We start from the raw sequence: 13,858 nt of genomic DNA on the forward strand, positions 1-13,858 counted from the left end.
CAAAGCATCAACAGCTTCAAATAGCTACGCGTGGCATCCATAGGCCTTTTTTCACCTGAACTGTAACAACCTAGGAGGGTGTTACGGGCAGAACACCTGGATCAAACGGATAGGGAATGCATGTTAGTGAAAAAAACCAAGTTTTAGTCTTACCACATGATAGCTATTACAGTTATAATGGGAAAAGGTATGATAAATGTACTTCACGTACCAAAACTTTGTTCTTTCTGGCTCTGTTTCCTTGTTACTCCAGAGGAATGCACGTGCAATAATCTTCTGTACTTGTTCGTCCTGGTTTTCAAACTGGTCACTACAATCTTCACTAATTTTGAGAACTCGGTCAGGCAAGCCAGATATTAACTTTGATTTTGTTAGCCACAATGCTTGCTTAACACCTAAATAGCAAAAAGACACAATTGTAAGACACAGAAATACTTTCCCTGCTGCAATGACTAAATAAGACAAGAAAATAATCATAATTTGTAAAGCTTGAAGGTTACCAAAAGTTACCATCCCTTAACTTCAATATCCTCTGAATGAAACTGTGGGTATGAAACTTGGTAGCCGTGATCTGCTCAGCACGTGAGGAGTGTGCAGATTATTTCCCGAGTGGATTTAGCCTACGGTGAAACAGGTTACTTGGGAGCAAACTGCTCGTTTCAGACTCAGAAAGGAGAAAACTCTTCAATACGAGATGTTGTCCCCAATAATTAGCAGATCGCCAAGAAGATTTAACAAGTAAGCTTTTGGTTTGCCACAATCCTCACAGAATGTCAACTTCCTCTAAAAACAAAAAAGCTTCAATTGCAGACACGAATAACAAACCGTTATTCCTGTCTGCAGGGACTACAGCAGTGGTGGGTAAGCGGTTACCTTTCCCATGTTTTAGCCTGCAACCCCCATCAGACCTAGTTAACAGTAGGTAATCATGGAAGCGGGGGGGCCAAAACAAGCGCAGGGCAGCAGGTTGCTCACTACTGGTCGGCACTGAAGACTTGTGAGGAAATAGCAACATGAACCAAATAATTTATTTTTAAAAAGATGATCTTGAGACCGACAAAATACCAACAATGACATGTGTGTAATAAACTATAAAACAATACAAATAAATTATGAAAATTAAATTTGTATTTTATAGGTTCTTACGAAGCGCTATATGCCAAAGCGTTGGAACATTTCACAAACAGGGTCCAATAACATTACAATATCAGATGAGTGCAAAAGATGGAATTTGAGGGCAGCACGAAAGTGAGAATAGGTAGATAAGGAGCGAAGAGAAAGATGAAGTGCATTCCAGTGTAAAGGAGCTAGAAGGGAAAAAGAACGAAAGTGGGATTGAGCACAAAGATGATGAGCAACAACTAGTAAATAGAGAGGCTGAGATCGAAGTGATCAAAAAGGGACAGAAAAGGAGACCAAAGAAGAAAGATAAGATGGAGCCAAATTATAAAGATTTCAAAAGCATACAAAGAGTTATTTTTCAACCAAGCATGAAAAGATAACCAGCCAAGAGATGCTGATGACGAGAGGAAAGAAGACAGAGAAGACAAACAGAATAACTGAAAATGGAGTCAACGGGGAAACCGGAAGACCAAATAGATTACACGAGCAGTAGAATAGACAAGAAAAATATTATGGAAGAAATCAAGAATTTAGCTGCATGAAAGGGACAAGTGTTATGGACATTAAAAAGGTGAAACAACATGACCGTGAGAAAAAAAAATGTGATGAGCAAATAAAAGATCAGAGTCCAGATAGAGACCCAAGTTCCGAGCTGCGGAGGTTACAGATAGCAGAGCAGAGGGAAAAGAAATGGAGGCAGGGCAAGAGGAGAAGGAATAGTATTAGCAGGAAAGAAGAAGACTTATGTCTTAGTGGCATTTAAAACAAGATAGTGATTCGCCATCCTTGACTTGATGGCCAGGAGGCAAGTGTCATGGATGGGGGAAGCAAAAGTAAAGAAAAAGAAAAATTGGAGTGTTGTCCACATAGAAATGGTGAGACAATCCGAAAGAGGCGAGGTATAGAGAGAAAATAGGAAGGGACCAAGGACCGAGCACTTGAGGACACCATAGAGAAGAGGAGTAGGCTTCCAAGAATGACCAGTCCAGGACACCAAATACGAATGGTCAGATAGGTAGGAAAAAAAACAGGCAAGAACAGGACCAGAAAACCCAAAAGAAGAAAGAAGATGGAATCATTAGTATCAAAGGCATCAGATCGAATGAGTAGGACTAAAAGAGGATTGCTTGGCATACCGTGATGAAAATAAAGAATTACAGACCAAATGAAAAGTAGTTTCAGTGGAGTGAGATGGATGAAAACCAGATTGGAAATGAGGGAGAATAGAGTTGGCAGAAACAAAGGAAGAGACCAGAATATAGACCAGGCGCTCAAATAGCTTTGAAAGATAAGGGAGAAGAGATATAGGTCTGAAATTAGAAGGCAAGGAAGGACCAAATGAAGGATTCTTAGGACAGGGAGTATAAATGCATGTTTAAAGATATCAGGGAAAGTCGAAGAGAGAAGTGTTAAAGAATGATGTTAAGTAGGAAACCAGGGAAGGATAGACCAGTGTTATGGAGGGAAGGAGGAACCGGGTCGGCCGGTGCTGCAGTGGGATGAGCACGCACAAGTAAAAGAGAAGTATCAGGTTGGTATAGCAGAAAAAGATGAAACAACAGCCATGTGTTCAGTTGAAGAAAAAGAAGGAGAGGTAACAATAGTTGTTGAAGATAAGGATATTGCAATGCGAGTAAGTGGGACAAGGAGAATCAGTAGCTGAAGAACGAGGAGATGGAAAAATGGAAGGAAGCAAGAGAGTAAATACATAGTTTACAAAACAGTACATTGAACAAATGATGTGACATCAAGATGAAAAACTGCTACAACCACTACATGGAGTTCTATATATTGGAGTTCTATATAGTAGTAGTAGTAAAAACATGTATTAAGCACACCACTAATTGTCAGCACCAGACCGGTCTCCAGGCACTAAATATCCAAACATTTATTTATATGGCATTTATACAACAAGACAGTGTTTCAAAGCGCCACAAGGCAAGGGAAGAAAACACGGCAGGCCTTGCAAATTCTTAAAAATTCCACTAGACCTGCAAGGTGAGTTCCTTAGTTTACATACTCGACCTCCGAGAAATGCACTTGCCCTAAGGCGACTGGTGACAAAATATTTACCAGTGATTTTTGTAATGTGTATATACTTCATATTTGCTGCAATGCTGTCAAGCATGCACAGTGAAACCTGTATTTGCCATTTACTGCACACAAAGTGTGTTTGCAGTAAATGAAAAAATAAGTTTGTAACATCCCCATACTCGCCATCAAGGTCGATATGCTGAAAATGGTACTCACCCTGCATAAATACTACTTGCCAATGCTAGTGGGCTAGTAGATTTTGCAAGCTCTGCAAGGGAACAAATAATCCATGGAAGCAACAGTGAATAAATAAGAAAACAACAGACAGCGGCCCTATTAGGCCTTGTGACATTCAGACCGTGCAAGTGCAGAGAAAAAGGAGGGGATGTGGGGGGGCGAGGGAGTAAGTGCTAATGGTCCTTCGGGGTCGGGGGGGGGTGTTGGTGGAGGCAACAGGTAAGTGCATGGGCAAAGGCATCCCAAGCCAGGAGGGAGGTCTGACACCCATAAAGTAAGTGCGGGGAAGAGACGAACCACCCAACTAATAGGTGTAGGCCCAGAGGGTAGTGCAGGGTCATGGGGGGGGTGGACGGTAGTGGCGATTGGCCAAATGGCCAGGACCCTATAGGACTCTTGAGGGAACGGGTCGCCAATATCAGCAGCTGAGGGGATGGTTAGCACGGGAGGGAGAGAAAGAAGGAGGAGAAGAGAAAGGTCTTGGAGTTGTTTGCAGAACGTTAGGTGATCTGGTTCAAAACAGAGAAGGAGAGGGAGACTGTTCCAGAGGAGGGACCTGCTGAAGAGAGAAATCTGCCACCAGCGCTCTGCTTGGAGAAGCGTTTAACCAGCAGAGAATTGGAGCCAGAAAATGGAAGGGATCTAGAGGTGAGAGTATTTAGTGAGAGAGAGTTGCAGGTCACATAACCCCAGGCTCCAAACAGCGATATGGATGATGCAAAGGGTCTTGAATTTGATCCTTTCTGCAACTGGGAGCTAGTGGAGAGATTTTAGGGCTGGAGCGAAACGGACCCTGGGCTGAGGCCAAGCAAATGTCTTGACGCCCTATTCTGGATTAGCTGAAGAGGGCAGAGGGAGGAAAGAGGAAGGTTGAGAAAAGGGCTGCTGCAGTAATCCAGCCTGGAGAAGACCAGAGCTCTAGTGACATTGAGGGGGGAAGGTAAGGAAAGGGAGAGTGCCTCTAAGGAGGTGAACTTGAAAGTGGGCCTTCTTGCCAAGGTCCAGGATGTGAGGAGTGAAGGAGATAGAGGGGTCGAAGATGACCCCAAGGTTTCTGGCTGCAGTGGAAGGAGAGGGATGAGAGCCCATAGAGGGCAGTCAGAATGGAGGAGGGAAACAGGGAATAGGAGTCCCGATAGGAAGAATCTCAGACTTACTGGCATTAAGACAGAGATCATTGGAAGAGCACCAGGACTGGATAGCAGACAGGCAGTTAGGGATGATAGAGAAGGAAGGGAGCTTGAAGAATAGCTGTGCGTCGTCCGCGTAACACTGGAAATGAGGAGAGAAGGCAGAGATCATGTGAGCAAGAGGTGCAAGGTAAATATTGAAGAGCAAGGGCGAGAGGATAGAGCCCTGGGGGACACCAAATGTAGAGAGAGAGTGGTTGTGGAGGAGAAGGAGCCCAGTAGAACCTGGGCGGGTCGGTCATTGAAGAAGGAGGTCAACCAGTCCAGTGCCCGGTCTGAGATACCAAGAGTATCTTGGAGCCGTTTTATGCAGATAGAGGTATACTGTGTCAAAGGCGGAAGAGAGGTCAAGGAGAATGAGAACAGCAGGAGAGTGCGAGCCAAGATTTGCAAGCAGTTCTTCACGGACATTTGTGAGAGCAGTTCCATGCCTCTGGATGCTCGGAATCCAGATTGATGGTCATCACAAGCTCAGTGTGTTGGGCAGGTTTGGATAACCAACTTCTCCAGGAGTTTCCCATGGAAGGATGTAGTAGAGATTGGGCAGTAGTTGGCAGTAGTTGGCCGGACACGGGTTTGGATGAGACCTTCACAGAGCGGACTACTCGAGAGATCTCATCCTTTGTGATAGGAGAGGGAGAGAGATCAGAACGTCCTGGGTTTTACAGGCAAAATGAGAGGCCATTGCAGTACAGAGGGCCTGAGAGGGGAAGAGGCAAGGTGGAGACTGCAGATGGATTGGCTAGTTCTTTGCAGATTTTGAAGATTACAGCTGTATTGTTAGAGGCTCCAGAGATACAGGCCTGGATGTTCGCCCTCTTCTTGGATCGGATAGAGATTGTATTGCCTTTGGAGCAGGCGACAGGCCAGTTCATCAGCGGATGAGCCAGAGGTCTACCACTTCCGTTCAGCAGCTCTGCCCTTGCTTTCCAGAGTGACTAGCTCGGAGTCGTACCAGCTGTTACACTTAGAGGCGGGTTTCAGGCAGATCCTCATGATATTATAATGCAGGGTTCCCAACCACACCCAGTCTCATTCTCAGTGTTAAGAAATTGGGGGCGGGAGTTGCTACCGACTCACAAAATAATAACCGGGGTGGGGCATAAGTGTCTGGAGTGACAAATAGATAAGCAAACTTTAGAAGCAGTTGCGTATCTAGCTAAAAAAAAGAGTGGCCTAGAAGATTCAGTGGAAATTTCGATCCTAGCATGAAAGGGAGAAAAATCCACTTTTAAAAAGGTAGTGTTAAATATAAATATGAGTAAAATCAGTCAAACAATAAGAAAAAAGGATTACAACAAAATATTTAAATATAAAAAAAAAGAAATTAAATTAAATAAGGCCAATGAAGGTTGATTAAAATATCGCAGATTATTTGTAGTTAGTCCATAATTCTTGCGCCCTCCTTTTATTATAATGACAAGACTTGAATAGAGTATGTTGCAAAACACACAAAAAATGTATTCTTTAAATTGTATTATTGTATTTTTCCTTCAGGGAATAATTGAATGTCCACTCGAAAGCTTACAACTTTGCTATTTTTATTCTCCATCTTTCCTATGGCCTCTCCTTCTGCTCTTCCTTTCTCCCACCTCCCATCTTCTTTGGCTGAGATTCATGCTTCCAGGACCCTTACCCTCCTGGATGAATCTGCAAATGTTTAGCCGGGTTGTTGTTTCCGTTCTCCCTCATTCCCCTTCCCACTACACAATCCACGCCCATCCACCCCATTAATCCCTCCACCTCCACCACATATCTGCCCCTCTGTTTCTTTTCTATCAACTCTCTATATCTCCCCCTTCCTCGCTGATCACACTCCAGTCTACCCCTTACCCATCTCCCTCTATTTCCCTCTACATATCTCTTTCCCTCTACATATCCCTCGTCCATATCTGTCCCACTCAATATCATGCTCTGCCTCCACCGTATCTCCCCCACCCACATATGCACACTCTCCCCAGCCATCTCCATCCCTCTACCTCTCCCCCTCCCCCTCTAGCATCCAGCAATTAAGTTTGTAGAGAGTGCTATATATGTATTCAGTGATCGAAATCCTAATTTTAGTCAAGGCATCCTCAATCTGTGCAGGTCTTAGTTCAGAGCACTGTGATCATCCTATGTTCAAAATACCAACATTTGTATTTTCTCATCCAGCAACAACGGTCTGTTAGACCAGCATGTCATCAAATATAAACAGACTTAATATACATAGTTGAGGCGGGAGGGAGATGTATACTGTTTCAGGTCTGATCACATTGAGGGCTCGATGCAACTGATTTTCCCACTACATTTTTGGGGACCGTTTGGTCGCCAATAGTGCAATTTAAGGCAGTAACATCAGTCCACAATACCGCTGCACAGAGCTTCAAACAGGACCGTAGTGGTATTTACCATTTATTAAGCACAGTAAGTGCTTATTTGTTTGGTGGATCTGTTCTCCTGAGTATTCCTACCTAAAGCTACTGGAAACAGGGGTGAAAAACTACATTGAGAAGGGTGGAATCCTGGGAAGAAAATCTGCACACTTTTTCAAAAGCTGGTAATTATTGCCATTAGGTACACATCAAAAAGGACTGGAAAAACGAGAGGACCTGCTTAATGATGTGCCGCTGTTAGACGGATCTTTGCACAAGCCTCTGGTGAGGGCTGTTTTACGAACTAACGTGAAAGTAAAACAGTGTTTCTCACCAAAAGGAAAGACTGGACTAAAGTGTTAGCTGAATCTGAGCAATCATGCTGGACACGGACGCAGGGCTGGTAGGGAAGAACAGTTATTCCACACTGATAACTGTAGAAAAAACCCATACCAGTATACTGAAAAATATACACTTTACAGGGCAGATCAGGTAAAAATGAGTATTATAGGTTAAACATAGCATAGTAATTAACAGAGGGCATGTAAAAAAAATTTTTAAAAACTGAGGGCCAAGCAAGACCGAACCAACTTGAAAAACTACAATGTAGGTCTACTGTCTGGTGATGGACAGTACATATAGGCTAAGGGAAGGGAATAAAAGGAAACCAGAGACATTCAAAACAGTGATCTAAGTCATGATCATGACCCAAAATGCCAACACTGAAAATTGCCACAGTAGTCCTAAAACTCTAGGATTCTTTTTTATTTTAATTGTTTTTAATAATGCGCTTAATACCAGAGTTCGGTTTCTAAGTGTGGATCTGGGATTCAAACCTCTATTGTTCTGGGTGGTCTTGAGTCCAAGACCAGCACATTGCCCATGGGATATCCTCCGATACAGTATTGAACATAAAACTAATGCAGCCCTTAAAGTAAATGGGGGAATATAGGGAGGAAAAGGAGAAACACATTTTACAACACCAAATCAACGGCTAACAAAAGTGATTTAAATTTATTTAGATTTATAGCACCAACTCATTACACTCCTTAAACAAATGGTTACAAAACTATTTTGCAGTGATAGATTGTAACCAAGCATTCTTCACCCGAAGAAGTTAAATGCAAGACTTTAAAAACATACATATAACATGAGTGGTTCTCACTAAAATTCCATTATTGGCCTCGGGGTGCAACATTTGCACTCACAACTAGCCATTCCCTCTTGACATTTTAAGCTTGGCAAGTGACAAATGATTTGCTGTGTATATGCATAGGCTTGAGGTGGCAAGTGACCTTATGGCTAACTAGTAACTTGCAACTTGAATTCTTGCCCTCTGCTTGGCCTGAAACTCCATGATCCCAATGGGGACCAGTTAATATGTCCAGAGGCAGATACGTACCACCAGTCAATTTGGAAGAGTTCTAGGTAAGCTCAAAAAGTTCACCATTGTAATTAACATGGCACGGTCAGTAGACACAGCTGCAGTTATTGTGAGGAGTACAGGTTTAACTCTACCTCCCCCCCCCCACCCACCCAGATGCAGAGAGGACAGAAACTGGCCCATGGGGAGGCTACACGAGATCCTATTGAATTGCTCCAGTGCCAGGTTCAAGAGTCAGCAGTCCCAGGAAGAGATATGATATGATAGATTATTTATATGGCGCCTATACACCATGTGTTTCAAAGCACTTCAAGGCAAGGGCGGGAACAAGGGAAAATACAGTGACATTCTTACAGGCCATGAACAATAAGAATGTGAAATTAACTATCGTACTCGGCCTGGCGACATTTCAGATAGTGCAAGAGCTAACACACAGATAAGGAAATGAGGAGGACAGTGGGAAGGAAATGCAAACAGACAGGCGACTACTGTACTAGGCCTGATGACATTTCTGGTAGAGCCGGAGATTACCAAAAGGTGAGGGAGAGGGGTGCAGAGGACCAAAACAAGCGACTATAGTTCTCGGCCTGATGACATTTCAGATAGTGCAGGGGGGGTATGACTGGGGGAGGGGGAGGAGACAAACAAGGTTGCCTTCATAGTAGGTCAAGGACAATTCTGATAGAGTAAGTGCATAGAAGAAAGTAAGGGGAGGGGTTAGGAAAAGGGAGAAAGGGAGAGGAGGAGAGAACAGAGTGAACAGTGAGAAAGTGGAGAAGCAAGAGGGGAGAGCGAATACAATTGCAGAAGTCAGTAGTAACACATAATGTTGCGAGACAACAGCAAATACAAGACAGGATTCAAGATGAAAATGGGAACAGCAAGATTCAGGGCCACCAGGAGTACAAGATGCAGGGGGAAGTCGAGCATGAGAGTTGTGAGAGGGTGACGCATCGTGAGTCAATGAAGTCCATAAAAGTCAAATCCAAGCATTGGCAAAAGGCAATGATGGTGAAACCTGAATGTATCAAGACAAACTCCTGCAGAGGTAGGATATAGGAGGGGTTGGGGGGGGAGAGAATTGGAGGGGGAAGTAGGGTAGAAGAATAAAGCAAAACAGGTAACACCTGTGTTCGCGAAGGGGGGGGTGGAAGGTGCACAACGGAACATGCAGCCAAACATGATTTGCAACAGTAGAGATATATGGTAACTGCAGAAACCTATGACCTCGGGCCACAAGGACCCCAGTGGGTTAGTATCATGAATAATACACTAACCCAGAGTACATTGTTAACTACTCACCATCATGGTTTCCAAAAAGTGAGATCAGGAATAGTGAAATAACCCAGTGAGGACTGTTCTTTTACAGGTGACATTTACAGTCACTCAGGAACTTGTACCCCGTACCAATAACAAGAAGAAACGGTTTTCCCAGAAGTGAAACCAACGGCATAGGAAGCACCTAGAAGACAGAAGGACCCTGCAAAGCCGCTTCCGTTGTTTTGAAGGACAAAACGTTGCAGCCAACCAGCAGAAAACAGTCCTATAATGACAAGGCAGAGGACAGCCAATGAAGGATTGTCTAGATATCAAAACCGGAGCTAAGACACAAACCCAGCCAGTATGACCAAACTTGTCCCAAAAAAGCAGCATCAACTGTTCAGTGCCAAAATCTTCCAGCAGGTAAGTAAAGCTGCAGCCTTTCAGGAAACATCCAGCAGAACTTAGGCAGGGTCAGGGTCTCCCCTAGAAATACCCATCCACTCATGGGCTGGCCTAAGTCAGCTCGTCAATCACACACCAAGCTCACAACAAAGGTTGCGTTTGGTGGTTTCTGGGACAACTGGCTTGGCTGACAAACATTCAGTTCCACCCACACAGGATATGCAATGACATGTCTAGGGTAAGTGAGTGGTCTAAACCATAGCGGGCTGAGCTCAAAGTGAGTCCACGTTTGCACAACAGACATTTTAGGACTTGCTCATCATTTCACAAGACAAAGGGATGGCCATAAAAAAAAATGGCTGAGAGCAGGAATAAAATAAAGGCCCCAACAACTATCATAAAGGTACATTGGGCTTCTAATGAGGAAACTCGGCTTGTATCACAGGTAAAGTCAATATTTGTTTACAACTGCCTCCAACCTACTCCGTAAAACCAATGTAGGGTGATATCACTCTATGGGCAAAATAGGGAACCTAAAAATCACCGTTGTCCGGGAACCCAATGACCACCATACGACCATAAACTAAAAAGTGGGCTACAGTGGAAGGGAAACTTCAGTAGAAATACATGTCAAAGATCATAAAAACCAAAAAGGGGAAAATGTTTAGGGATCCCCTACAAGGGACAGTAGAACACCCACACATGGACATCTGCCCCAATAGGCACGTTGGAGGCATGTATTTGCATATCAATAATTATCTTACATTTATGTACTTGCTGTAATGACATGGCAGGCAAAGAATGATGGCCGGGAGGGTTGCCCTGAAGAACGCCAGAGGTTAAGATCAATTTCAAACCGTCCAGCCATCTCCTCTTGTTTTGCTTAGGTCATCCTGAGTGGGATGGATATGTCCAGATATGGCTTCGGGATAAACTGTCCCTTTTGGTATGATAATGTTTATTTATAAAGCGCCTATACACAGGCAGTGTTTCAAATCGCTCAAGGAGGGTGGGAACACGGGGAAGAAACAACAGTCGCTCAGAGCCCTTGAAATTCTGAGACGATAACAGTCTGCACAGGCAGAGTAAGTACAAAAAGATACAATTAACAGTTTGGATACAGCAAATAGGCCTGAGGCGATTCTGCGGTTTTTATTAAGTGCACGTTAAGGGATGAAGACAAGGAAAACAGCCAGACGGTCTTCGGACAGAGATGCATTCAGATCGTGCAAGTGCAAGACGGTCAAGGGAGAGTAGAGGCTGGGATAAGTGCGGAGAGCGAAGCTCTCATGGATTTATTCAGAAGTACAGTGAGCGGGATGGTGTGCAGGGCCCCGAGGCAAGTGCAAAGAGGACTGGCGGGGGTGTCTGGGACCTGCGAGACTGAGGTACACCAGGCGGCCAGTAAGCAAAGCTGTATGGAAGAGGAAGGAGAGATGGAAAGAGCCGTAGGTTATCAGGATAGGAGGAGAGAGAAGGAGGAGGAGAAGAGAAAGGTCTTGTGTTTCTGGAACTTAAGAAGATCAGGCTCAAGACGGAGGGTGGCACAGGGGCTATTCCAGAGGGAGGCACCTGCAGAGTATAAGGATCTCCCTCCAAATCTCTGCTTGGAGAACCAGCTCACTCGCCGAAGGTTGGAGGTAGATGACCGGAGGGCTTGAGAGGTACAATATTATTTAGGTAGGTAACGTTGCAGACAAGTAGATCCCAGGCCCCAGAAAGCCTTGTGGACAATGCAAAGGGTCTTGAATTTGATCCTTGCAGCCACGGGGAGCCAGTGAAGGGATTTCAGTGCCGGAGAGGTGAGGTCCCTGTGCTTGAGGCCAAGGATAACTCTTGCGGTTTTGTTCTGGATGAGTTGCAGTGGTTGCAGGGCAGAGCCAGGGAAGATGAGGAAGAGGCTGTTTCAGTAGTCCAGCCTAGAGAACCAGGCTCTGGAAACAAGGGAGGCCGGCCAGAGTGAAAGCGGGAGCAGGGGTCCCAATACGAACAATCTCAAGTTTACTGGCGGTGAGGCAGAGGTCGTTCGCAGCCCACCATGACTGGATAGCGGACAGACAGTCAGATATGAGCGAGGAGGAAGAAACGGCTGAGGGTAGCCTGAATGTTGCGTGTCATCCTCATAACACTGGAAATTAGAGGTGAAAGTGGCGATCACATGTGCCAAGGCAGCCATATAGACGTTGATGTACCAGGTGGATAGGTTTGATCCCTGGGGAAAGCCGCAGGATGAGAGGGCGATAGTGGAGAGAAAGGATCCAAGTTCCACATGGGATGGGCGGTCAGAGAGGAAAGAGGTTAACCATGAAAGGGCCCGACCTGTGATTCCCAGGGTGTCATGAAGACGTGAGATCAGGATGTTGTGGTTAACTGTGTCAAAGGTGGAGGAGAGATCAAGGAGAATGAGGATGGAGGGAGTGTTAGAGTCAAGATTTGAGAGCAGGTCTTCACGGGTGTTCAGAAGAGCAGTTTCCGTGCCGCTGGATGCTCTCAAGCCAGACTGATGGTCATGGAAGTAGCCAGTTGATTCATGGGGGAGGTTCAGCTGAGAGATAGCCAACTTCTCAAGGAGTTTGCCAAGGAAAGGAGTGATGGAGATCGGACAATAGTTTGCCGGAAGGGTCAGCAGAGGATTTCCACAAAAGGGAGTGCTTAAGAGCAGTTGGGAAAAGGAGAGATTGCGAAGGTTAGCCAAGGCTGGGGCTAGGGAGTCAACATTGTCCTTAATGGTTTTGGAGTGGCATGAGGTCTTCATAGAACTGACTTGTCTGGTGACCTCATCGGGTGTGACGGGTGAGAGAGAGGAGAGGTGGAGGTGGTGCCAAAGGAGGCACCGGTGTTGTTATGTGCTGTGATGTGATGTGGGGGCGGAGGGGGGAGATGGGTGGGGAGCGGAAAGAGGGAGGAAAGGATGTCTTGGGTTTTGGTGGTGAAGTATGCTACCAGGGCAGAGCAGAGGTCCTGGGAGGGTGTAACAGAAGAAGAGGCTGCTGCTGGATTGGCCAGTTCCTTGCAGACTTTAAAGAGTTTGGCCGTGTTGTTGGATGCCGCAGAGATGCAGGCTTGAGTCGATATTGCCTTTCAAGGAGGCGGCAGGCCAGTTTGTCATATGGTCCACCCGACGAGTTCCATTTCCACTCAGCTGCCCTACACTTTTGTTTAAGGGCAGCCAGATCGGAGTCGTACCAAGAGTTGCACTTTTTGGAAGGCTTCAGTCGGACCCTCATGACGGGGGCTAGAGTATCAAGAGTATTGGAGATAGCAAGATTAAGGTTAAAGAGGGCTGTGTCTGGGTGGGAGTCAGATGCAGGAATGGGAGGAGGAGAGTAGGTGGAGGCAAAGGCAGACACTGTTACTTTTTTCATGGGCCTGGTGACTTTGAAGCCGAGTGGCTGTGCCGGGTGTGTCACTACAAGAGGAGAGGCGAGCTTCAGGTGTGTTGAAGGAAGAGAGTGGTCGGTCCAAGAGAGAGAGAGGTAGTGAAAGGGATAGAGGAGTGGGATGTCCGTGGAGATGAGAGCATCCAGTGTGTGGCCCGCGGTGTGAGTGGAGCCAGAGGGTAGGATATAGAGAGAGAGAGTTACATAGGTTGCCGAAAGGTCCCGAGGAGTCAGGAGAGTCCAGATGGATGTTGAGATCACTCAGCAGGAGGAGTTGAGATGAGGAGGAAAGAAGAGAGGAGGCCTGGTCAGCCCATTCCGAACGGAAGAGAGTGTGCTGTCCAGGAGGCCGATAGAAAGGGGCCATATGGAGAGAAGATTGAGGAGAGAGTGAGAGCCTGCAGACTAGGCACTCGAAAGAGATGTGGGCCTGTGTAGGGATAATGGACACAGGTATCCCTACTGGGAAGATCACGGCTACTCCGCTGCCTG

General features: G+C 45.5%; 1 protein-coding gene across 1 annotated transcript in view; it reads right to left on the minus strand.

Moving 5' to 3' along the window:
* The window catches only part of MRPL37 (mitochondrial ribosomal protein L37), a 156,539-nt gene that overhangs the window by 119,873 nt on the left and 22,808 nt on the right, over positions 1-13,858 (minus strand). The window contains exon 2 of the mRNA XM_069642135.1: positions 212-395. Within this exon, the coding sequence (XP_069498236.1) occupies positions 212-395 (184 nt within the window). The remainder of the gene's footprint in view (positions 1-211; positions 396-13,858) is intronic.

This window comes from Ambystoma mexicanum, chromosome 1q, assembly GCF_040938575.1.
Source record: "Ambystoma mexicanum isolate Mex_15411 chromosome 1q, UKY_AmexF1_1, whole genome shotgun sequence".
Taxonomy (NCBI): domain Eukaryota; kingdom Metazoa; phylum Chordata; class Amphibia; order Caudata; family Ambystomatidae; genus Ambystoma; species Ambystoma mexicanum.